Source organism: Delphinus delphis, chromosome 1 (genome assembly GCF_949987515.2).
Source record: "Delphinus delphis chromosome 1, mDelDel1.2, whole genome shotgun sequence".
Taxonomy (NCBI): Eukaryota; Metazoa; Chordata; class Mammalia; order Artiodactyla; family Delphinidae; genus Delphinus; species Delphinus delphis.
This window is the reverse complement of record NC_082683.1, coordinates 37770742-37797739: the sequence shown is the minus strand read 5'-3', so window position 1 is coordinate 37797739 and position 26998 is coordinate 37770742. Positions and strand designations below refer to the sequence as shown.

At 39.7% G+C, this 26998-nt stretch overlaps 1 protein-coding gene across 1 annotated transcript in view; it reads left to right on the top strand.

The window, feature by feature from the left end:
* Positions 1-2190: 2190 nt before the first annotated feature.
* The window catches only part of PIK3R3 (phosphoinositide-3-kinase regulatory subunit 3), an 82108-nt gene continuing 57300 nt past the window's right edge, over positions 2191-26998 (top strand). Inside the window, exon 1 of the mRNA XM_060004718.1 lies at positions 2191-2961. Coding sequence (XP_059860701.1) covers positions 2856-2961 — 106 coding nt within the window. The 5' untranslated portion in view covers positions 2191-2855. The remainder of the gene's footprint in view (positions 2962-26998) is intronic.

The window sequence follows — 26998 nt, the reverse complement described above, 5'->3', positions numbered from 1 at the left end:
CACCACTAAATCATGAGAAGTGGTCCAGGCAAAAGCTGCTATGGAAATCTGAAAGCTATTATCTTTTCCACACTTCCTCTCTTCACCTTCATTTTGTTTGGGAATGCACAGGGACACCCGTGAACAAAAATAAACCAACTTGCCCTTGACTGATTGTTCTGCTTTTTGAGTTATCAAATGTGAGTACTTCTGGCTCCCAGATACAGTGAAGTAAAGAGCCTGCTGAGAAACCAGCCACAAATTAGGGTTGATCTTCCAGTATCTTCTACCTGGAGGAATGGTTCTGGACATTCAAATTAATGTGACCTGTCCCAGGTTGATTTGGCTCCAGAATCACATTTGGATTTCAGAAATGTAAGCAAGCAAGCATATAAGAATACTGGTATGTTTTCTCAGCTCAACCCTGTCCATTCATTCTTCCTGGCTCTTTTTAACCCATGACTTTATACCCAGTCCATACACATTTTGACTGCTCCCAGGAACTGCCTCAACTCAGAGCACCTTTAAGGAAGGCAGAACCACTTTAGGAGGTTGAGGATGAAACGTGGCAACTTTTCCACAGGCATGTCAATACAGCAGAGCCACTCATGGTAGGAGGTTTTGCTAGGGCTTTAATCAGGTTGTCAACCCAAACACAATGGGCTTCGTTACTCCTGTGTAAAGAGGAAAGAGAGCAGTTTTTGGCCTCCCCAGACTGTATTGCAGGGTATGCAGAATGGCAATTCCAGGCACAAGCTTCACGTGACACAAATCTGCTTTTGGCTATTCCGTGTCCCCCCAGCAAGTGAATTAGCAGTTTCTGAAATGCGTGGAAATATTCAGCATTTTAAGAATGGGTGTAGGGATTGGGTGTATGTGGAAAGGCATCTGTCGGGGACACAGAATAGAGCCCTTTTGGCGAGGTATTCCAACACCTGTGATTTATCTCAAAAATCACACACGCGCTGTAATTGCAAGGCATTTTTTTCCGGCTTGAGCACTAGAGCCGAGGGGCCTGCTGTGGCGCTCCACCATTTATTTCAGGTGTGGGCAGTTCCCTCTGGGTTCAAAAATCCTGGGGTGGAAAGCGCAGGGTAACCGCGAAATACCTGCTTAAGAAATGCCTCACTGCTCAAGGGGAGAAGTCGCGGCTGGGCTCAGGTAGCGGCCGCGGACGGCTGCACGGGGCCCATGGGAACATCCTCTCACTTAGCAGCACGGTCCTGCAAGTGGGTTTGTGGACCTTTGCTTTATTTGACAACTTATCATGAGGGGTGGGGCGGACTGTCTCAGCTCGGATAAGAGGTCCGTGGGGAGGGGCTCTAACCGGGGACCTCCTAAGGACCAGAAGAGCGCGCGTCCCGCCAAGTGACAGCACGCGCCCTCTCTGTCCGCTCCCCTCCCCCGCGGCCAGTCTCCGGGCAGAGGTGTCTCGCGCCAGCCCGTCCTCCCCCTCTCCTAACTCGTCCGGGCGGACCGAGCCTCAGCGGGAGCCCCGCCTGTCTCCGGGCAGCTTGAGCCCCTGAGCGCTCGCCGAGCCTGTCAGTAACCGCCGTTTGCGCTTTCTTTCTTTCTTCTTTTTTTTTTCCTCCTCTTTTCTTTCCCCCTTCTGCCTTTGTCCCGCTTAGTAACTGGGCTGCGACCAATCGCCGCCTCACCGGCCGGCGCCGGCTGGCTCCTGATTGGCTCGCTTGGGGCGCGCAGCCGTCTCCCGCTCCTCAGCTGGAGCAAGGCAGACAAAAGACGCAGGCTCCGGGCTCCGGCAACCAGGCTCAGCCAATCACCAGCCACTTCATCCTCTCATTTTCCCCCCCCCTCCCCTCTCGCCTCTCCCTCCCCGCGCGGCTCGCGTGCTCCCGGCACTGACTCCTGGCGAGTGGCCAGCGCCCGGGCCCTACCATTCTGATTGAGGCTGGGGGGAGAAAGGTTGGAGGGTTAAGGAGCCGAGGCCTAGGGAGCGGTGGGGAGAGTTGATAGCCGAGGCGGAGGACAGCTTCTTAAACAGTCTTTCAGGCACCTGACAGAAACCCCAACATTCGAGGCGGAATAGAGTGGAAGGGGCAGTGGCGATGCTGGCCATCCCCCCTGCTCGGCGCGGTTAGGTGGCGCCTCAGCGGGAGAGCGTGGGGGCGGGGGAGGGTGTCCCCCCTCCGCGCCGTTAAAATGAAACTCTAGTGGCTTGAGTCAGGGCAGAGCGTGAGGGGAGCCGGCGCTGGCGAGCTTGCTTGCAGCCGGGCGGGAGCGCACGGCCAAGCAGAGATAACTGGACACTCGGACGGGCCCCCATCCCCAGGCTGCAGCAGCTTCGGTTCCTAGCCCGACCGGACCGGAGCCCGAGTCCTGGCCCCTGAGGGGATTTCTCCCCGCAGACCAGTGGGACCCCGAAACTTGAACGCAATACCCAACCTCCTTTTTATGCCTTCCTTTGTCACTTACCCACCTTTCTCCCAGCGCGTTCTTTTTCCCCCCCTCTCTGTTCTCCCTCTCTCGAAGGACACAAAAGTGGCTTCCGCGGAAAGATTTGAAGGCGGTGGGAGCTTTTCTCTTTGGAGAACGACTGTGTAGGAGGGATTTTGGGGAAGCCGCTTTTTAACACTTCTGCCCTCCGCCCCCCAAGCCTTTCTGTACCCCTTCGAGGAGAAGAGCCCGTAGATTGAACGTTCGGGGGGCATTTTGCTGGCTGCCAAAGCAGGAGAGGGGAAAAGGACCCCGTCCTTGTCCTGGTACTTGGCTGGACTTGTACCGGCCGTTGGAAACCCCGAAGTACATTTCCGAGTGGGACTTTTACAGATATATATTTTTAGATTTTTAAATAGCAGATAAAAAAAAATATATGCTTTCTATATATTTCCTGACGACCTGCCCCTGACAGCGCGATGTACAATACGGTGTGGAGTATGGACCGCGATGACGCAGACTGGAGGGAGGTGATGATGCCCTATTCGACAGAACTGATATTTTATATTGAAATGGATCCTCCAGGTACTTGGGAGAAAAAAAAGAGAATCTTGTGATGGGTCTGATTTGTGTTTAACAAAACCTTGGTGATGTTTTCAGGGCAGAAGTATTCTTGGGTGAACTAGGTTCGGGATGAGGGGCAGATTTGCAGTTAGAGCTGCAGTAAAACTGCTTCTGGTTTACACGTTTAAAGTTTTCAGTTAGGACCCCGATCCTATTGTCCTGTGAGAGTGGGGGTGGGGGCTGGGGTGGGGGATGGGAGGAGAGACCCGTTTCTTTTACTTCTTTGCCTTTGCTTGTCGTTCGGTTTTTTGTCGTACCCTTCACCACCGCCACCCCCCCTTTTTTTTCTTTTTCAATTAAAGATTCTTCTACCTGCAAAGGATGCTTTATATCCCAGTCTTGAAGTCAGTCTTTCCCTTTGGGGAAATTCTTTAAAGCTTGTCATTTCGTACGTTTGTTTTCTTTGGTTCGCTGTGTTTTACGTTCGTTAACTTCTGAAACTGGGTTACCTATGTGATGATTCGTTTTAAGACCCCCTTTTTCTCTCACGGAAACCGAATGCCGGTTAGTGATTTTCAGGGATTGGGCGTTTTTATTCAGTCAAGGCCTTAGTCTCAGGTTTTTCTTTTCAGAATATAGTCACTCAGATCTACGTGCCCTATTTTATTACTCTTTAATTTATGGTGATTTAACTTCATTTATGGGATAGAATTTAACGTAACTTCAATTCTTAGCGTAAAAAAAGGAGAAACCTTTTTTGTGTGAATATATGTGATGTGTACATATGTGAGATAGGTTTGAGTATACATAATGTAAAGTACACATACACTGTATTTTTACTTTAGAGCTTTGTCTGAGATCCTTACAGACATTTTGTGTATCTGGTAGGAAAGGAAAAGGAAGGAAAAATGGAAAAGTTGGGTAATTTTTTTTCTTTAAAGTCTACCCCATTTTATGATTATTAGCTGTCAGATTTTCAAACCCTGTTTGCAGTTATAGACAGCGCTTTATGTAATGATTTTTGAATAAGTAGAGGGCCTTTGTGACTATTTTTGTTGAGGATGAATTCGTTATGTCTTTAAAAAATGTGTTATAGCTAAGCCTATAGAATAAATTGTGTGTCATTGGGGAATCTCAGTTATCATAAGACTATGTGTTTTTGGAAGCCTTTGAAAGGATTTGAGCCCATGAAAGTGTAATGAAGTATAACTGTCTTATAGGATGTATGTAGAAATTATTTCCTGTGTCCTTGTGAACAGTGAATTATCCTCTTTTTTTTTGAGAGATAGAGTGTTAAATGATGTTACATTAAAAACTAGTACTAATATTGAATCAACCTTTTTCACTCTTAATGATCACTTAGAATTTTTTCTTTTCCCTTCATTTTGGAGCCTTCTTTATTTGCTTTTATAATTGTGACTGCAATCCAGATGCAGCTTTTTTTGTATTTTGCAAAGTTTGTGAGATTTGCCACCCATCTATTGTGTGTATTTCCCCCTTTGTTTCCCCCTAATGGTAAAGCATCATTTCTATTAGATGCATTTATCATTCACATAAATGGAAATTTAGTACATCATTGGTTCCTCTCCTGTAAAAAGTAAGGTTAATAATTCTAGATTTCTGTTACTGTAAGAATTATATATTCGAACTGCCTTAGAATCATACTGTATCACATAGTATCTTGCCTTGCAGACATACAAAGGGAATTTGTTGGGCGGAGAGGTGAGTGGGGAGGAGGGGAGAAAATGAAGAAGGCACTAATATTTGAAAAATATGGGCCTGGTAGAAGTGTAGACCGAGTTGAGTTGAGTTGTCCAGAAATGATTTTAAGAAAAGTGAACTATTATGTAGTAGTGTGGGTCTTACAAGATTGTATAGAAAATTCTGATCCAAACTTTGTGTATTCCATGGAAATAAACTTTTGAGTTTAAAATGTTCATCGTTAAAAGAAATTTTGCATACTGTGATTCTAGTCAGAATATTGAAAGTATGGTTATGCTGCTCTTTATTACCCATTTTATAGTCTTAATGTAGAATACAGTTAGTTATTCCTTACAGCTTTTTAAAAAGGAAGCACACTTGAGTATGCTGAAGTATTGCCTATGAAGTGAAGTAAAAGTGTAATGTAAATAATGTGAACAACCTTGTTTTGTGTGGTAAATTAAGTTTCAAAACATTTAAAACTAAGTTAATTTTTAGTGAAGAGGTTGCAGCATGTCTTGTATCTGCCTTTTTCCTAGTTCCTGTCCCAGATCAAGCTCTTATTTCCTGCCTGGACTGGTGTGATAGTGCACTGACTGTTCTCCCCGTTTCTACTCTGTCCAATCCACAGTATTATTTAAATATCATCTGATGATTTACCTTCCAATGGTAAATCTTCCGATGACTTTAAAAACCGTCCAATGGCTTCCCTTTGCCTACTGGAAAAAAGCCCTTTCTTGCTTATCCTGTCATGTAAGTCCCTTTATTTTTGCTTCCAGCCTAATATTCCAGTCTTTTCTCCTCCTGGAGTCCATCACAAGTTCTGTGGAAGCTATTTTATACTTGCTGTTCCTTACTGTGTGTGTTTTCCTCTTCCTCGGATGCCTTTCACTTTGGGTTGGAATCTTATATATGTTAAGGGCCTGGTGAGATGCCTTCTATGCCAGAATGTATGTTCCATGATCCCTTCTGTTAGGAGACATCCTTCCCTCCCTCTTCTAGCACTTCTCAGATAGAACTTCTTCCATTCTGTCTAGAGTAGCTTCTGCATTTATTTATGTATACTTCCCCCTTTGGAATTATCTTCCCACCAGCTTATGAGCTTCTTAGTTTGCTCAAGGTCTTGCAAGTAGTAGACAATTTAATAAATATGTGAATTAATGAATACCTAAGGAGCATCATTTCTTTCTAGCCTTTAAGTGCTTTTCTACTTAAGGTCTTTGGTCACCTTATTTCTTGGCTATTGCAATAGCCTAGGGTTAAGTAACTTTCAAATTAAACAGTTGTTGACTTAGGTTCCTTAACTATAATATTAATATTACAGTTTTCAAAGTATGGCTTTCATTTTAATTTTAGACTGAAGCATAAATGTGAAGTTTTTATCTGTTATTGCTTCCAGCAGCCTCAAAAACTAGTATTGAAAGGTGTTTCCCTCCAGCCTGTATTTTCAAAAACTACCATTACCCTGCATCCTGAAGGTTTCTAATAACTGCATGGATTGCTACATCTATTACAATTTATTGACAACGTAAGGATTGGATCCAGATGGGACTTTGGTGTCTTAATGTTTATGTATTTCCCAGAAATACTGGGAAATACTGAACTGTTTAGATGAAACAAAACTTTTTATTTTGGAGATGTTAAGATTATGGTACAGAGAATTGCTTTTAAGCATCTCAGTTAGTCCTGTTGTGATTTGGGAATCAGGATTATTCCATAACAGAACAGTTGCCGGATAGGCCTCTCAGAGAGCCCTGTTTTTGGTATAGGGGCTATTGGAGGATTACCAGTACATAACTGATCATAAACTCATGCCCAGAGCTTATAGATAGTGGTCTATTAGCTTGCACTTTAGTTTTGACATTGTTATTGTATTTATTTTGAGGAGATGTAATAAATGATTTATTTTTTAAACTAATGGATACAATTCTTTTTCAGATTGTCTGTAGACTTTTTTTGTTCTTATTAAGACAAATTTCTGAAATAATCTGTACGGCAGCAACATCTCCTCAGTGGTCACTAGAAAATTAAAAATTTAATTGTTTGGCAAAACATAAATACAGGAAGGTCTAGAAAAGTGGTTCTCTTTTTTTTTTTTAATCTCAGTACCCTCTTTTTTTTTTTTTTTTTTTCCCGGTACGCGGACCTCTCACTGTTGTGGCCTCTCCCATTGCGGAGCACAGGCTCCGGACGCGCAGACTCAGCGGCCATGGCTCACGGGCCCAGCCGCTCCGCGGTATGTGGGATCTTCCCGGACCGGGGCACGAACCCGTGTCCCCTGCATTGGCAGGCGTACTCTCAACCACTGCGCCACCAGGGAAGCCCTCAGTACCCCTTTTATACTCTTAAAAATTATTGAGGATCCCAAAGAGTTTCTGTTTAAGTGGGTTGTATCTATTGAAATTTATATTAGAATAAAACTGAGAAGTTAAAAATATTTAATTCATTTAGAAATAATAAAGCATTATATGTTAACATAACTTTAAAATGAGAAAATAGCTATATTTCCCAAAAAACAAACAAAAAAATGGGAAGAGTGGCATCATTTTATGTTTTTGCAAATAACTTTAATGTCTGGCTTTTTAATCTTTAATGTCTGGCTTAAATGGAAGACATGTAAATTCCTAAGTCTGTTCCTCTATTCAGTCTGTTGAGATACCACAGGTCATAGCCTCTGGAAAACTCCACTACACAGTTGTGAATGAATGAGAGTACAGAAGGCAAGTAATGTCTTAGTGACATTCTGAAAGTATTTTTGATCTGTTGGACCTTCTGAAAAGGTCTTGGGGACTCTCATTGGTCTCTGGACTACACTTTGAGAAGTACTGGTTTAGTAGTTACTTGACTACATAGTTTGATGGCCAACCCAGTAAAGTATCTTCTGACTTTTTTGAAGCCAAATGAAAAGGTTGTTTCAGGAAACGTTCTTGCTTTGGCATACTTGGTATTTTCATCCTGGTAAAATTTAGATTAAGTAACATTCTGGTGGAGAACTAGCATACTGGCCCTGTGGTTGAAGAAAATATCTGCTGAGAAGCAACACTGAAGAAATAGGTCACCTGCCACCATGTGGTCCTTACTATTAGCAGACTGAGCATTCTGCTTCTGTGTAATTTTTCTTTATAACTCTGAACATTTGATGGATTCATCTTATGTAAAATGCTTCTCCTATGTGTAGTAAGGTATTTCTTTTATGAGCTACGTGTCACTTTTTAATGATGCTGTAGTATGGGACAAATGTTAATATCATCAAATGATGTAAAAAGCCATGCCAACTTTTTCTGCATGTTCTTATTGAAAAAGATTAGTCATTGCTTTCATTTAATATATTATAGTTTATAGTATATCCAACTATGTTTCATTAGAAATATGGTAAGTCTTCATTTTATAATGCTTTTAAAATTTATTCTCATTTTTTATATTTATCTTAGAATGTAGAAAAGATTGGACATGTTTATGGTCACCATATTTAACAAAGTAGATAGAAAAATAATTACAAATATGTCTGTGTGATATGATATAATTTTTATTGATATTAAAGGGGGATGCAGCCTGAATGTAGTAGGAAGAACACAGGCTTTGGAAACAGATGGTATGGGTCCCATACCTAGCTTTGCTTCTTACTCTGCCCAAGGTTACGTGCCTAGTGCTTAACCTCTGTGAGCATCCATTTTCTCTTTTGTAAAATTGAACTAATACGTACCTTTCACAGTTGTTCTGGGAATTAGAAGTACTATATCATAATCTAGCACAGTGTTTGGCACATGTTATATATTCAGTTCATTGTAGCTTATATTTTAAAGCATATTTTTGTTTAAAGATTTTTTTTTTTTGATGTGGACCACCTTCAAAGTCTGTATTGAATTTGTTACAATGTTTTTATGTTTTGGTTTTCTGGCTGCGGGGCATGAGGAATCCTAGCTCCCTCACCCCCTGCACCAGAAGGCGAAGTCTCAACCACTGGACCGCCAGGAAAGTCCCTCTTAAAGATATTGATAATATTTAATTATCTTAACTCTACTGCTTTGGACACTCTTGCAGTCAAAACCTCTTGAGCTATCTTGCTCCATTCTTGTCTCATCCTTGACATTTAAACTGGGGCCGTTTTGTTTTTGGAAGAATTCTCTAGGGTCTTTTCTAGTTATAACATCTCATGAGTCTATGGAAATATGACTCAAGTCATCCTTTCTTTTTAGTTTCTATTGCCCTTGTTCCTCATCACCTAGCCTTTGAAATGGTTTGTAATACGGTAATTGTTGCCAACATTTGTTGAGTAGTTATTACAGAACAAGCGCTATGTTAAATGCTTTCATATGTAGTATTTCCTTTAGCCATACCACAACCTTATAAAATAAGCACTATTAGTATCCCACTTTACAGACAGGAAACTGAGGCATAAATGTGTTTAGTAAATTATTCAGTGCCTCACAGCCAGCAAGTAGCAGAGCAGGTCTGTCTGCCTGACTCTAATGCCTCCTAATCAGTGCCTCCTAAGTGATTGCTTTATTTCTAATTTTTTTCCCCTCCCCCCTAAATTCATCCTGAATTCTTCAGCCAGGTTAATCCTACAGAAATGTTATTTTCATCGTCTTACTGCTCTATTTAGAAATAATTAGCAGCTCTCCATTTCCTTTAAGCAGAGGCTATATTCTTAAACTTGGCTTACATAGTCTTTAGTAATATGGTTCCAATTTACATTTCCAACTTAATTACTACTCCTCTATTCTCATTTCTCATCTTGCCCAATTCCTTGCTTATCCCCTCAATATACCTTGCTTATCCCCTCAATATACCTTGCTTATTTCCACCTCCAGCCTTTTGGTTATGCCGCTTCTTGTGTTAGATTATGCCCATCCCACCCCATCTTCAAATCAGGATCCTTTGCAAGTCCTTCTTCCTTTTTTTCTTCCTCTGAAAATTCTAGCACTGAACCCCTTAATTATCTAGGGCTAAGGTCTGTTATTTTGACACAAAATCATGTTATATTATGGCATTAATTATTTTGTGAATATAATTTATCTCCCCAACACGGTAAGCTGCTTGAGGTCAAGCTGTCATATTTCTTTTGTATCTATTTTTTTTCTCTAAATACCCAGTGTCCAAATATTTTGTTAAATCTTAGACCTGTGGACCCAACCAGCTTCATTTGTGACTTGTTTCAAAATATTGATATTATTTATTATCAACATGTGACCTTTAAACTTATAAAGGTAATTTATTCTAACAAAAGAAATAATGAAAAATTCCAATACTTAATGTTATCAGCAAAATTTTATGGTTTCATGTAAAAGTCACATTTGAAATTTGGAACAATTAAAGTGAGTAGTAAGTTTCTGAAAGTTTCTTAGGCTAGTTTTAACACAGTATTGGGTTAAATGTAGATTTAATTTACTTAATGTGTTACTATCCCAATTAAATTTAGATTGTGTAGGACCTGACTTGGGATAGCAAGGTAAAGTCAAGCATAGAGCCTTATAAATCAGTTTCCAAATTGTTTGCCCATATATGGTATATTCTTTGTTCCTTGTGTATTATTTGTAAGTTCATATAAAGTAAGAGGGTTATCTAATTTTTTTAATAAAAGAGTCAGTAGGCTAGGTCCAGCCTGCCAGATCATACCATTTTGCATGTCCCACGTTAATATAAAAACTGCCCTGTGCCCTGTGAATATGGGCCAACACAAAGCCAAAGTCAACACCATGATGTCATACCATCCGCCATTATCCAGCCTTGGATTTCCTGTCTGATGTTCTGTTTGTGGACCAGATTAGTTGTCTACCCGTGTGTTAGGGTATAGGGCAACAAATCCAGAGCATGTAGCTATGTAATCTTAAATACTTATTGTTATAGTTTCTTTTTTTTTTTTGGCTGTGCCACGTGGCTTGCAGGATTTTAGTTCCCCGACCAGGGATTGAACCCGGGCCATGGCAGTGAAAGTGCCGAGTACTAATCACTGGACCACCAGGGAATTCCCTAGTTTCTTTTTTTTTAAACTTAAGAAAAAATAAATTCAATCATGAGTCAAAATTTAAAATTTGTGTATAAATTGTTTTGGAGAAGGCCTTATTGAAATGATTGTGGTAGAAGAATACTGTTTTAGAGTTCGTTCTTTCACATGTATCCTTTTTAACTTTCTAACTCTACAGCTGAGTCACTCAGTATGGTATAATTCATGTTGAACTTCTAATATGCATTTGTAGAATTAGCTACAAACCTTTTTTTAAAGATAGTTTAAGATAAATTTTATTTTTCTTATTAAAAGCACTACAAAAATACTACATAGTCATTGTAGAAAAGATAAAAAATACAGATAAGTAAAAAGAAGAAAGTAAGAGCTCCCAATCCTACCACACAGAATAACCACTGTGATCACCTTTAGATATATTCTTTCACGTGTGTATTTCTCATTTCAAATTCAAATGAGACAGTACTGTAAATATCTGCTTTTTAAGGTATTTATACAAACTTTTACATTTGAGAATAGTTTTAGATTTACAGAAAAGTTGCAAAGTAGTACAGAGAATTCCCATATACCTTTCACCCAGTTAAATACCTGCTTTTTAAAAAAAGTTTATTTAATTTATTTTTATTTTTGACTGTATTGGGTCTTCATTGCTACGCATGGGCTTTCTCTAGTTGCGGTGAGCTGGGGCTTCTCTTCGTTGCGGTACAAGGGCTTCTCATTGTGGTGACCTCTCCTGTTGCAGAGCATGGGCCCTAGGCGCGTGGGCTTCAGTAGCTGTGGTGCATGGGCTCAGTGGTTGTGGCTCATGGACTCTAGAGCGCAGGCCAGTAGTGTGGCACATGGGCTTAGTTGCTCTGCGGCATGTGGGATCTTCCCGGACCAGGGATTGGACCTGTGTCCCCTGCATTGGTAGGTGGGTGCTTAACCACTGCACCACCAGGGAAGCCCAACACCTGCTTTTTTTTCATTTAATTTGTCATGAACACTTTCCCATGACAATAACTATTCATGTCAATATCATTTTAAATAATAGGATTGTATTCATTTGTAGGGATATAGCATATTTATTGAACTAATTCTATTTAACCACAAACTTTTTTTTCTGAGGTTAGTCCTGGGATATGTTTCATAAAAAAGTATGTAGTTAGTATGTTTTCAGCTGTAAGCAGCAGAACCTAATTCAACATGGCTTAAGAAATAAGAAATTTTATCTTCTCATATAATAGGCTTCAGCATTGGTTGATTACAGAAATTCAACAATGTCAGTAAAAACCCATATTCTTTCCATTGCTCAGTTCTGCTGCTCTCCATGGGATAGGCTTACAGGCATCACATCCATACACACAACTTCTAAAAGAAGGAAGATGTCTCTTCCTGTGCCTCTATTTACAGAGAGAGGAAACTTTCTCCAAAAGCCTCTAGCAGGCTTCTTTCAGACCTTTTTGGCCAGAATTGGGTAGTATGTCCATTCCTCAACCCATCAGGAATGGTTCAATAGTGATTACTATCAAACTAACTGAGTTTGTGCCTGAATCTGGAGTGGTGTTGACTTCCCCTGAGGCATTATACTGGGGAAGGATTCTATTAGGAAGGAAGAAGGAGGGGATGAATTCTAGGTAGGCAAACAACAGTGGCCAATCTGGAAGGTAATTTGGAGAACCATAGCTCTTTCAAAGTTCTCGTCTCTGTGTTTGGAAATGAAAAGAATTAGCGAGTTAATTTGTTTTTCTTTTTCAAAACTAAAATCTAATTAGTATAGTGATGTATTATGAAACCCATTTTCATTTTATAAATTGGAATTCACAGGGTCACATAGTACTGATAGTTAAATATAAGACAGGCCTTTTCCTATCTTACCAGTTGCTTTCTAGAAGATGAGGAAGCTAACTTCTCTGGTTGACGGTTTCCTTACTTGAGTCATGTAGGTGTTGGAATAGAGTATATTAGTATATCAAGTAAATGAGTGTGAAGAGAGAATTTTGTAAAACTGTAAACTCCAAATTTCAAAGTTTAGTAAATTAAGTAAGTTTGGTATATGAAGCCTTGGACTTGTAGAATGATTTATGATTTGAATGACTGACGTTAAAAGTTAGGACACTTAAAGTAACCCATAGATCAACCCATACATTTCAATTAAAATGTATTAACTAGTTAGAAATTTAGAGGCAATATAGTGGGGCTGTTAAGAGAGAGGGTTCTGGAATCAGATTGCCTGAGTTCAGATTGTGCCTCTGCCACTTCCTAGCATATGTCATTGAGCAATTTACTTATGTTTTCTGTGTTTTGGTTTCCTCACCTAAAAAATGGGGATGATGATGGTCCCTACTTCAGTAGGATTGTTGTGAGAATTAACAACTGTAAAGCAGCTAACGTGCCCAGACCATATTAAGCATCCAAAAATGTTTTTGTTCGTGTGTATTGATTAATTCATGTTTTTCAACAAATATTTGATTGCCAGATAGTGTTCTAGGTATAGCAGTGAACAGAACAGCAAAGCTCACTGTATTCATGGAGTATACATTTTTTTTTTTTGGAGTATACGTTTTTAAGGGAGGGGAGAGAGCAAAGAATAAACAAATTCATAAGTGAAATACATAGTGATGGTAATAAATGATATGGAGAAAAAGCAGAGAACAAAAAGAGAGTGCTGGGTGGGGGACCTGCTATTTTAAATAATAGGACAGGGAGGGCCTGACCTAAAGGAAATGAGGGGGCTAGCCAGGTGGATATATGGGAGCTGAGAGGGCAGGGGAGTGTGCCTGGTAGAGGGGATACCATATGACTTACTCTGAGGCAGGAGCGTGTGTGTCATGTATTCAGGGATCGTCTACGAGGCTAGTGTGGTTGGAGTGGAATGAAGGGAAACTAGTAAGATTTCAAAACAAGTAATGGTGTGGATGGTGGGGAAGACCATGTAGGACATTGTAAGAACTTTGGCTTTTAAAACTTGACTGAGGAATATAGCCAATATTTTATAACTATAAATGGAATATAACCTTTAAAAATTGTGAATCACTATTCTGTACACCTGTAACTTGTACATCAACTTATACTTCAATTAAAAAAACCTTAACTGTGATGAGAAGCCATCCAAGGTATTGAACAGTGATGTATTATGATTCCTGGCTTAAAAGGATGATTCTGGCTGCTGGTGGAAGTGGAGAAACTGGTTAGGAAGCTACTGCAATAAACAAGCTGAGGGATGGTGGTGGCTTGGACAAGGGTGGACGCTGAGGAGGTGGTGAAAGTAGTTGGATTCTGAATATTATGACCAGTTATGTAGCTTGTCATTTCTAAACTGACTTAATTATTTTCTAATTTCTTAGCTTTAAGTATGCTTTAGTGATGAAAAGATTTAGCTTTTAAAATTATGTCAAAACTATATATTTTGGATGGATTTTTCTCTTTTTTGAAGTGTTATAATTTCTAATCTCTGCCATCTGAGTGCAAAGCAGCATAATATGTGGCCTTAGTTATTTGATGAAGGCTTACTCATAAGTTGCTTTGATAAACATTACTGTATAAATCTAGACTGTACTATAATTTAATTTCAAAAGTAACTTTGAAAAGAAAATTATCTTAAAGTTCTAAGTTTCTATGGTGGGCTTTGAAGGGGAGAAGAAATTAAAGAGAAGGAAGCCATGCCATATATGTGTCATTTTACTTTATGTGCTAAAGTTGTTAGTGTTTTAGAATAATTAAACTATATTTATGTGTTTTTGCTTTATTAGTGGAATGCTTAAGTGCTTGAGTGTAGACATTGCTTTGAAATAGGGAAGTGTTGCTCAGTGTTTAGGAGCTCTGAACTCGGGCTGCTTGGATTTCCATTTCTAGCCCTGTCCACTTCTGGTTTGTGACCCTGGACGGTTTCCTAATCTGTATAGCAGGGAGAAGAATATTAACCCCATTGTAGGGTTGTTGTGAGAATTACATGAATCAGTACATGTTAGACACCTAGAGCAGGTATCTGTTGTTGTTATTATTTTTATTATTAAGCTGGGATGCTTTGTGACATATCGCCTCTGTTCCATTCAGATGAAGCACCAGCCTAACATTTAAATTGAATTGAAAAGTAATTTAAATCTTTATTCCAGCTTCTCAAAAATGCCAAAGGGGATTACATTCATACCATATTGCATTACTACTTAAAATCTGATTTCTCCATTTTTTTTAAGAGTATCTTTTTAAAAATAATTAATTAATTAATTTTGTCTGCACTGGGTCTTCATCGTGGCGCATGGGCTTCTCTAGTTGCGGCACATGGGCTTCTCTAGTTGTGGTGCGCGGGCTCTAGAGTGTGCTTCTAGAGCACGCGTGGGCTTCTCTAGTTGCAGCGCGCAGGCTTCTCTAGGTGTAATGCACGGGCTCTCTAGTTGCAGCATGTGGGCTTTGCTAGTTGCAGCATGTGGGTTCTAGAGTGCGTGGGCCCAGTAGTTGTGGCGTGCGGGCTCTCTAGTTGCAGTGCACGGGCTCAGTAGTTGTGGCACATGGGCTTAGTTGTGGTATGTGGGATCCTAGTTCCCCAACCAGGGATCGAACCCAGGCCCCCTGCATTGGGAGCTCGGAGTCGCAACCACTGGACCACCAGGGAAGTCCCTGATTTCTCCATTTTTGATCAGTATCTTTGCACAGTTAATCCCAAACTTCCTTCTCTCTTTTAAAACTTGCCAGACTCTATAGCAACTTGAACAGTCTCATTGTTTTTGTTTCTTTCCTCCCTTTCTCAAACTTATTAGTTTCTCTTCCAGGAGTACCTGTTTCCCTTTCAGCTCTCTCCTTTGCCTATTTCATTACTCTGATCTGTATAATAAGGGCCAGGAACCAAGGGAGTAAAGAAAAGAAGCTATGAATACTCATATAGCAACATATTTCATTTTGTCACACTTCTCTGCCATAGAGGGTATAACATGTTTGACTTTTAGAAAGAAGTTTCCTTAAGACAATCAGGTAGTTCAGACCTGTTGTAGGATGTTAGCTCAGGACTTGGGAGTTTAGTCTTTTTCCTAGTAGTCATGAACTATGTAAGAGAAGTTATCACTTCTGTCTGACTGAGATTGACGTGGGCCTCTCTTTTGATTCCTAGGGATCAACAATGGGCATTTAGAGTAGAGTTGCCAGATAAAATACATTCAGTATGTCCCATGCAATATTTGGGACATATTTATACTAGAAAGTTATTCATTGTTTATCTGGAATTCAAATTTAACTGGGTGTCTTGTGTTTTTATTTTTTAAGTTTGCCAAGCCTAATTTAGAGAGAGGCTGGACAGTTGAATAGACACTATTTCCTAGTACATTCTCCCCATGGAGATAGATGTGTAGGGATAGACATGTAACTTGTTGTAATGGATATCAGGATTTTTTAGTTTCAGTAGCAAAAAGCCCAACTCAAATTGGTGTAAGCAAAGAGAATTTATGGGTTTGTGTAGTTGAAAAGTTGAAAGGGGATGAGGGAATAAACAGGGTTGTACTGTATAGCACAGGGAACTATATCCAATCTCCTGGGATAAACCATAATGGAAAAGAATATAAAAAAAGAATGTATATATGTGTATAACTGAGTCACTTTGCTGTACAGCAGAAATTAGCACAACATTGTAAATCAACTATACTTCAGTTGAAAAAAAAAAGGGAATGGGGGTCCCTGGCTGGGTTTGATTAAGACTGTCAGGCTTTGGCCCTGTTTTTCTGCATTTCTCTTGGCTCTCCCCTATATCAGTTTTTTCCTCAGGCTGGCTTCCCTGGTAGTACAAGATGATTGCCTGTGGCTCCTGGGACTACATGTTTCCTCAATTCTGGGTGGGAAAAAAGGATGCTTCCCACAAATATAACACAGAAATCCTGAGTTTGTCACTACTTAGACTATTCCTGTGTCTCAAAGGATCACTGTCTTAAAATCTGGATTCCTTGAACTATTAATTGTAGCTTTCTCTGTCTGGTAAACTTGAGAGTGCATCAGAACCACCTGGAGGACTTGTAAAAACACAGATTGCTAGGCCTTACCCCCAGAGTTTCTGATTCAGTAGGTTTGGGTTCTAAAAATTTGTATTTGTAACAAGTTTCCAGATGTTACTGATTTGGCTGGTCTGCAGACCACACTTTGAGAACTACTGCTGTGTGTAATCAGGGCCTACTCCTGGAGCTGGGGAAGGGGTCAGTCCCACATAAACTCCTTACCAGTGTGGGGAGGGAACAAGACAGGTTTTGAGGAGATAATTACAATGTCCACTAAAGAGAGGACTGCTGGCTGTTTTTTGCCTGTCCAGCTTCCTTTCCCTCTTTTTTTTTTTCTTGTTTTTCCTTCCCTCTTATTTGGGTAACAGCTTCCTGATTTTTGTCTTGGAACCATTCCTCCCCTATTTGCAATCAGTGTGGCTTAGGTAGAATTGATCTAAGCCATTGGCTTTAAGGGTGGGCACGTGACCCAGGCCTGGCCAATAAGATCACTGCATTTGCCTGGCCAGGGGTATTAGCCTAGGAGTTAACAGGGCAGTGATCTTTGTAATATAGTCAATGCACATTACTGTATGTTACTATTTACTGTCCTGACTAGTGATATAAAGATGGCATAATCCTTGTCCTTAAGGAGCTCAGACTGTAATTAAGGAGTACCCACATGTAAACAAATGCATGTAGTACTTCTCTTTATAACTTCCTCCCTTTCTCATGTTTATCATCTAACATACATTTCCCTTGTATACTGTATTACCCACTTTATAATCCTTAACCACAGTTATAATTAGTTGTTTAGCATCTTTAGTCTTTATTAGATTATCAGTTCCATCAGGATAAGAGCTGAGTCCTTAATTAACTGCTGGGTTTCCAGTACCTAGCACTGTCTCTGGCACATAGAGATAGTAAATATTGATTGAATGAATGTTTTAAGTATAGTAATAGAAAAATGTATAAATAGAAGAGGGAATGATTGGTTTACTGGTGGGGTAGTAGAGAGGTAGCAGCCTGAGTAAATGCACACAACTTGGTGTATTTGGGAACTGTAACTAATTCAGTTTTGTTGAAACAAGTGTGGGGTAGGAAGTGGTGGTAAATGAACCTGGAGAGATAGGTGAGGGCCAATTGATGAAAGGCCCTGAATGCTACACTTAGAGGCTGGATTTTTTCCTATGGGCAGTTGGGGAGCCACTGACTGATTGGTTTCAAGTAGGGAAAAGAATATATTGGCTGCAAAGTGAAAAACAGATTGGAGGAAAGCCAGATTGAAGAAAGTAAACTCTCTAGGAGGCTATTTCAGTACAGATGAAAGATGTTATGAAAGCCTAAGATAAGTGGGAAAAAAAAAAAAAAGAACAATATGGAGGTTGGGGGGAGACCCTGTGCATAAGAACTCATGTGGACTCATGGAGATTTTTACTATAATTTAATTTTGTTTTAGCAACAGAGACTGCCTTAGCCAATCTTAACTACTGACGCATAGTTCTACATACATACCCACTTTATATTTGTAACTAGAGATTATGTTTCTGTTTTATCTTCTAATCATTTAAAAAAAATAAGTGGAAATTACCTGCCCCCCACCCCCCCCAAAAAAACCCTCTAAAGTAAGGTAGTAGCAGAGAGAATGAATAGGAGAGTTATTTAAAAAGTAGAATTGATGGGACTTAGAGACTATTTTGAGAAAAATCAAAGACTCTAGAATGATTTTTAGTTTTCTGGCTTGGGAGATGGTGGTACCATAAACTAAGAGACACAATTTAAAGAGGAAGGGCAGCTTTGGATCATATGGAGAGAAGTGTAAATGTGTATTTTATTCTAGGTACTCTTCTAATGGCTGGGAATATAGCAATGAACAAAACAAAGTGCTTGTTTATGCAGGAGGAGATACGACAGTAAACAAATTAATTAAGAAGTAAATACATAGTTATGTTAGGTGAAGACAAAGGCTATAGAGGAAAAAAACTACTGGCTTAGGAATTCCCTGGTGGTCCAGTGGTTGTAACTACACACTGTCACTGTGGAGGGCTCGGGTTCAATCCCTGGTCGGGGAACTAAAATCCCACAAGCCATGTGACACATCCCCCCCAAAAAAAGGAAAAAACAAAACAAAAAAAAGCTACTGGCTCAGGGAGATGGAAGTCAGAGAAGGAATTACTGTTTTATTTTGGGTAATCAGAGAAGGCCTCACTGATATGGTGATTTAACCTTATTGTGACATAAAATACATATTAATAAGTATATAAAACATAAATGTACAGTTTACTGACTTCATATAAAGTGAACAACCTTGTAACCACCACTTAGATAAGGATGTTGAAGATAGCTTCCCGGAAGCCAAAAGCATGCCCCTTTCCAATGAATATCCCCCTTCTCTTCTTCCCACCAGAGGTAACCATTGACTTGACATTTTATGCAATTACTTCCTTGTTTTCTTTCTTTTCTTTTCTTTTTTTTTGGTCTGCACTGTGCAGCTTGCGAGATTTTATTTCCCTGACCAGGGATCGAACCCAAGCCCCTGGCAGTGAGAGCACCGAGTCCTAACCACTGGACCTCCAGGAAATTCCCTGTTCTTAAGTGATATATTTTAGTTTTGCCTTTCTTTTGAGTTTCAGATATGTGGAATTATACCATATGTATTCTCTTGTGGTTTTTGTTCAGAATTGTCATCTATATTGTTTTGACCTAGCTGTAGTTTCTTCTTTTTTTATTATATGGTATTTCATTGTGTATCACAGTTTATTCCTACTGTTGATAGATATTTGGGCAGTTTCTATTTTGTCTGTTATGGACAGTGCTGCTATGAACATTTTTGCACACATGCCTTGTTTTACATCAATGCATTTTTGTAGGATATATCTAGGATTCAGAATTCTGGTTTATAGAATATGTGTATCTCAGCCCTTCTAGAGAATGCCAAACTATTTCCTTTTGTAACAGTGTATGTTACTCTAACCCTCGGTATTGTCAGACATTTACATTTTTGTAAATCTCATAAGTGTGTAGTGGTATCTCATTGTGGTTTAAATTCATTTGCATTTTCCTTATTCCTAATGAGGTTGATAATCTTTTCGTATGTAGGCCATTTGGTTATCTTCTTATAAAATGCCTTTTCATGTCTTTTGCCTGTTTTTCTGTTGGATTGTCTATTTTTAAAAATATTTATTTACTTATTTATTTGGTTGCACTGTGTCTTAGTTGCAGCAGGTGGGCTCCTTAGTTGTGACTGTAGGGCTCCTTAGTTGTGGCATGCATGTGGGATCTAGTTCCCTGACCAGAGATTGAACCCGGGCCCCCTGCATCGGGAGCATGGGGTCTTATCCACTGCGTCACCAGGGAAGTCCCCTATTTTTTCTTTTTCTTAGATTTGTAGGAATTACAGATATGGGTGTCAGTCCTTGTTTATTATTGTACATGTATTGCAGATATTTTCTCTTAAGGTGACATTCTGAGCAGAGACCTAAAGGAAATGAATGAGTGAGCCATGGGGTTAGCTGAATGAAGAGTATTACAGGTAGAGTGAGCAACAATAACATACAAAGACCTTGAGGCAGGAGTATTTTTGAAATGTAGGAGCAGCAAAGGATGCTTACCTGAGGTTGGAAGACAGAGGGTTAGGAGGATCTCAGAAAAAAATGAAGCAAAATGAAAAGGAAAAAAGAATTCATGGGGCTTCCCTGGTGGCACAGTGGTTAAGAATCCACCTGCCAATGCAAGGGACACAGGTTCAAGCCCTGGCCCGGGAAGATCCCACATGCCACGGAGCAACTAAGCCCGTGCACTACAACTACTGAGCCTGAGCTCTAGAGCCCGCGATCCACAACTACTGAGCCCACAAGCCACAACTACTGAATCCCATGTGTCTAGAGCCCGTGCTCCGCAACAAGAGAAGCCACTGCAGTGAGAAGCCTGTGCACCACAACGAAGAGTAGCCCCCGCTCGCCGCAGCTAGAGAAACCCCGTGCAGCAACAAAGACCCAACGCAGCCAAAATAAATAAATAAATTAATTAAAACAAAAAACCAAAAAAACCCCCCAAAACTCATGGATTGTTCCTAGTAAAAATGTAGACTATAAAATCCATTCCTTGCTATTACTACAAATATGTAAAAATGGAGTATGGTGAAGGAAGAGAACTAGAATACGATAGAATGAAAAGAATAATTTAATGATGGCATTGTGGATAATTTTTGTCCTAGATTTGTTGTTATATACCAAAAACAATGTTAAAAGTACATTTAAAAAGAGAAAAGATTTGCAAGTGGATACTACAGTTAAGTTAAAAAAATTAATCTTCAGAAAGATAATCTCCGAGCTGCCTCTTACTCTCAGGCATTAATACATAGAAACTCTGTATTAGTTTCCTGTTGCTACCATAACCAGTTACCATAAACTTAGTGGCTTAAAATATTATTATCTTGCAGTTCCGGAAATCAAAAGTTCTAAAATCAAGGTGTTGGCAGGCTGTATTCCTTTTGGAGGCACTAGAGAAGGATTCATTTTCTTGCTTTTTCCACCTTCTAGAAGCTGCCTGCATTCCTTGACTCCTGGCCCCTTACTCTATTTCAAAGCCAGTAGCATTGCATCTTCAAAACTCTCTCTCTTTCTGACCTCTGCTTCTGTTGTCATATCGCCTTCTCTGACTGTTCTTGCCTTCCTCTTATGAGGATGTTTGTGATTTCTTTAGCTCACTTGGATAATCCAAGATGATCTTCCCATCGCAATATTCTTAACAGAATCACATCTACAAAGTCCCTTTTGCCATGTAATGTAACATATTCATAGGTTCCAGGAACGTTCTAGGGATGTCTGCATCCTTGGAGGGCTGTTATTCTATCTACTGCAGACTCTAAATTTGAGAATAAAAATTTCACTTAATCCTGTTTCTTAGGGTTTGATGAATGAGGAATTAGAAGTTTAGATAAAAGAGAGAGGGCCCTCATTAGCAGAGAAGGAGCTTGGTGAATGTCTTATCTTAATTTTGAATATTCTACAACATCTGCCATAGAGGGATAGCTTAGAGTTAGCCTTACGCATGATGTGAGGAGTACCTGAAAGATTGCCAGGAACTTTTAAGTCACATTTCATGTAGTTGATGCCTTGAGAGAAAGAGGATTGTGCTTTGTTAGAAGACTGGTTTGAATTTGGTCTGCTTAACAACTGTGTGACATTGAACGGTCTTCATCTGTGAAATGAGAGTAGTCGTACTTAATTCACAAAGATTTTTATAAGAATTATAATATATATATACAAACATACACAAATATACATATACATATAATGAAATAATACTTAGCTTGGTATCTGGCATATAGCACGTACTCACTTTTCTTGAAGGTCAGTGCTTTTGTGATATACTGATAGGGAAATATTAGAGAGGTTAAGGTGAGGGGCTTGTGCTGGAAGCTTTGCTACAGGCAGCTGCACATCTCAGTTGCTAGAAGCTGCCTGACTCTAGCGTGTGCTTGGCTCTAAGGTCAGGATGGGTAAACTTTTGGGACAAGAGAAACAGTGGGTTAATATTTGTAGCAAGTGTCACTGATCATGATTCTTTTTTTATGGCTCATTTTACCTTTTTCTTTTTTTCATTTTACCTTTTTCTATGGGAAATTTCAAAAATGTTTTTCTGTCTTCAGGCTGACGTTTTTTTCTTTTTCTGCCTTCAATAAAAGTCTATTGCTGTTTTTTCAGCATAATTATTCTTGGATCTTCTCTTTTTCTCTATGGTAAGCCTAAATGCTGATCATCTCATACATTAATTCAACAAATATTTAACAAGTGCCTTCTATCAGTGAGACACTCAGCACTGGAGACACGAAGATAAATAAGAAAAGGTGTGTCCTGAAGGAGCTCCAGTTTCAGTACAAAGACAGGTAAATAGCTATACTATAATGGATAAGCTTTATATTAGAATGTTAGCAAAGCTCTATGGAATCAAAGAGGAGATAGTGCTTACCTAGGCCTAAAAATGTGAGGGAAGGTTTCATGGATAAAACTATGTATGACCTGAGTCTTAAAAAAGTAAGTGGAGGGCCTCCCTGGTGGCGCAGTGGTTGAGGGTCCGCCTGCCGATACAGGGGGCGCGGGTTCGTGCCCCGGTCTGGGAGGATCCCGCATGCTGCGGAGCGGCTGGGCCCGTGAGCCATGGCCGCTGGGCCTGCGTGTCCGGAGCCTGTGCTCCGCAACGGGAGAGGCCGCAGCGGTGAGAGGCCTGTGTACCTCAAAAATAAATAAATAAAAATAAATTAAAAAGTAAGTGGAAGGAGAGTGTGGTGAAAGAGAGAGAAGGAGAGAGAAGAAGGAGAAGGAGAAGAAGACGGGGGAGGAGGAGAGAGAGAGGGAGAAAGAAAAAGAGAGGAATGGGCATTCTTTGCGGTACAGGGAACCATATGTACAAAAGCATGAGAGGGTGTTGTGTGTTTGGATGAGCTGTGGGTGTTTGGGTGTGGCTAGGGTGAAAGGTGCCTGTGGGAAAGTAATAAGAAAATGAGCTTAGAAAAGTAAGCAGGGGGCTTCCCTGGTGGCGCAGTGGTTGAGAGTACGCCTGCTGATGCGGGGGACGTGGGTTCGTGCCCTGGTCCGGGAGGATCCCCACGTGCCGCGGAGCGGCTGGGCCCGTGAGCCATGGCCGCTGAGCCTGCGTGTCCGGAGCCTGTGCTCCGCAGCGGGAGAGGCCGCAGCAGTGAGAGGCCCGTGTACCGCAAAAAAAAAAAAAAAAAAAAAGGAAAGTAAGCAGGGCCAGGCCCTCAAGGGCCTTATATTCCACACTGAAGAATTTGGACTTTATCTTACAGGTAGTACAGAACTCCTGAAGCATAGTATGCTAAAGCAATATGATTAGATTCAAGACTCAAAAGTAGCAGGGCAGGTAGGAAGAGAAGATTGGTCTCTGGGAAGCTCAGGGGCAGATTTTCAAGAAGGACAAAATGGCTTACAGGGACTTCCCTGGTGGCGCAGTGGTTGAGAATCCGCCTGCCAGTGCAGGGGATACGGGTTCAAGTCCTGCTCCGGGAAGATCCCACATGCTGCGGAGCAACTAAGCCCCTGCGCCACAACTACTAAGCCTGTGCTCTGCAACAAGAGAAGCCACCGCAATGAGAAGCCCGCTCACCGCTACGAGGAGTAGCCCCCACTCGCCGCAACTAGAGAAAGCCCGCGCACAGCAATGAAGACCCAGTGCAGCCAAAAATAAATAAAATTTAGAAATGGCTTACATTGTAAAACCTGAAGTGATTTTGTGAAATAAAGATAGAAAAGTTTCTGCTGGACCTTGTTATTGAGAAGAAATCAAATTACAGTAAGTTGAAGAGTGGATGAGAGGTGAGAGTATAGACTATAAATATATAGACCACTCTTAGAAAACTTGCTGTGAAGGAAAAGTGAGAGGTAGCAAAAGAGAGACATAGACCTGAGAAACAGAATTTTTTTTTTTTAAAGACAGAAAAATTGAACAACTTATATTTTGGTGGAGATAATAAAGCAGAGATAAGGTTGAATATATGGGTGGGGGGTGTGATTTGATGGAACAGGAAAGTGATGTGTTTGGAGGTGAGAGGAGTTATTATCCCAGGGGAGGAGGAAAGATACCTTTGTCTAACACTTAGAAGGGAGGAGATGGATTTGAAGAACAATGTAGGTTGGAAAATTGGGCGAGGTCAGACTTCTTTTTTCTGGTAGAGGGCAATTGTGAAAGAAGAGGTGTGTAGAGTGATTGCTGTGTGGGATGGAAAGGGCCACTGATATATAAATGAATTACTAATAAGATAGTTAATGTCAGTGAAGATTAGAGACTTGCAAATTTGCAGTGGCACAAATTCCATGCTCATTGTGCTTTTCTTCAGCAGCACTCAGCACTTGTGGTATGGAAACAGGAAGCAGGTGGTTGGATAATTCCCCATGATTGAGAGATGTACTGGGCTGGTGTGGCAAAAGAACAACAAGGAGCTGGGTAGATATATCAATAAGAGAGTGGTTGATGCTCAACACTGAGGGCATAGTTAAGTGAATTATGACACATTCATATAAAAAACTCTTTTGCAGCTATTAAAATTTATGTTTATAAAATGCTTATTTTATAGTATTAAGGTAATAAGAGTGCTGTATGTTGTACAAAGGTTTAGTAATGATCAACTGTAATACTCTAGGGGTTGTCTTAGGCTTAATGATGAATAAATACTCTCAGAACCAAAAGAGTATTGGTTGTCCCTGTTCACACACAGACAATCATTCGACAGGGATTATTATGTCTACTTTACAGGTGAAGAAAATGAGATTTAGCAAAGGTGACTATTCAGAGTCATAGATTTGATAAATGGCAGAGTAATAACTATTATAGTACTTATTGGGTAGTTAAGCATTGTTCTACTTAAGTAGTCTTATTTAATATTTTCCTCACATATTGCTCTAATTTTCATTTCTCAGTTAAAGAAACAGACTCAGCAGAGAGTAATAATATGAGCAATAGATAACTATAAAAATGTGATACCAACAAGTGATTTTAGAAATTCAAGAGAAGGGGGGGATTGTGGGCTAGAGTGGAAGGAAGGACTTTGGAAATGATGGTGTTTGAACTTGGACTATGAAGGATAGGTAGGATAGTATTTTTTTTTTGCAGTGTGTCTCTTTGATTTACATTTTCCACGTTAAAAAAAGTTCTCTATAATAGTCTACTATATCATGTTTCTGGAGCTTTTTGCTCAGCTAAAAAAATATTATTCTTGCTTATTTTTAATGAAGAGACCAAGGCTATCTATAGATGTCATAAGGGACTCAACATAATATCCAGATCTTGAGTGCATCACATTTGAGACTCCTTTGGAAGGAATGGAAGAAATAATGGCTTCCAATCAGCTTTGCTAGTTGATTCATGAATTCCTTGGTAGGCCTTCTAGAATAGGTTTCAAATATAAATCAATCTATTTATCTGTATATTGATCTTAAGTTATTTTTCTCTTTACACAGTCATTTATATTTGGGTATTATTTTTACTATGGTTAACAGAAGAAAACACTTCATTTGAAACAACAATGAAAAGGCCACTGAAAATTAGTTCTTTCATGCTGAATTGAAACGGGCAAAAATAAGGACTCTTTAAGGGTAGTAGTTTAAATTTCCTTTTCCCCCAGTCTTGACACTTTCCTCTGTGGTTTTAGTGGAAGAAACATTTGAATGTAGAATATTTTACCTTAAGGAATCTTCAAGAACATATCAGAAGGAATTTAGGAAGTATGATCTCACATTACTCATAAAGTAGGGCTTGCTCTGTGTGGATTTGTTATTTATCAGGTTTTATGTTTGGAGATGCCTAAAATTGCCATCTGTAAATTTCCACAAGAAGTAGTCACCATTGTAATCTGTCTCATTTGTAGATCAAGTCCGTATGTAATAGATTATGGCTTCAAATGAGTACTTGATACTTTTTAATAGGGCTCATCTGGTAACTACAGAAAGTAAGGATAAAACAGACAATTTAATGAGCTGTGAAAACGTAGCTTCAATAGGGAAAGCACAGTTTAAAAACAACTAAGAATGACTTACCAATACTGACTTGAGAAGAAATTAAAAATCTTTATATAGTCTTTTAACCATAAAAGAAATTGAATTAGTGATTAAAAAAATCTACCTACCAAAACGATTCCAGGTTCATATAGTTTTAAAAATCATGATTTAAAAAAAAAATTTACCAGCTTAACCTTTTTTAAATGTGTAATTCAGTAGAGTTAAACATACTCACATTGTTATAGAACATATCTCCAGAACTTTTTCATCTTGCAAATCTGAAATGCTGTACCAGTTAAACAACTCCCTTTTCCTCCTCCCCTTAGCACCCGGTGACCGCCATTCTACTTTGTGTTTCTATGAATTTGACTACTTTAGATACCTCATATGAGAAAAATCATATAATCTCTGTCTTTTTGTGACTGCTTATTTCACTTCATGTAATATCCTTAAGATTCATCTATATTGTAGCCTGTGACAGGTTTTCCTTCCTTTTTAAGGCTGAGTAATATTCCACTGTATGTATATGCCACATTTTGTTTATCGTCTGTCAGGGGACATCTAGGTTGTTTTCACTGGTGGCTATTGTGAATAATGCTGCTGTGGACATAGGTATCCAGTGTCTCTTTGAGACCCTGCTTTCATTTCTTTTGGATATATGAGTATATATCCAAATTGGGATTGTTGGATCAAATGGTATTTCTTTTTTTTATTTTAATTTTTTTTGGCTGCATTGTGCATCATGCAGGATCTTAGTTCCCTAACCAGGGATCGAACCCGTGCCCCCTGTAGTGGAAGCACAGAACCTTAACCACTGGACTGCCAGGGAAGTCCCTCAAATGATATTTCTATTTTTAATTTTTTTCATAAATTTATTTTATTATTTATTTATTTATTCATTTTGGCTGCGTTGGGTCTTTTGTTGCTGTGCACGGGCTTTCTGT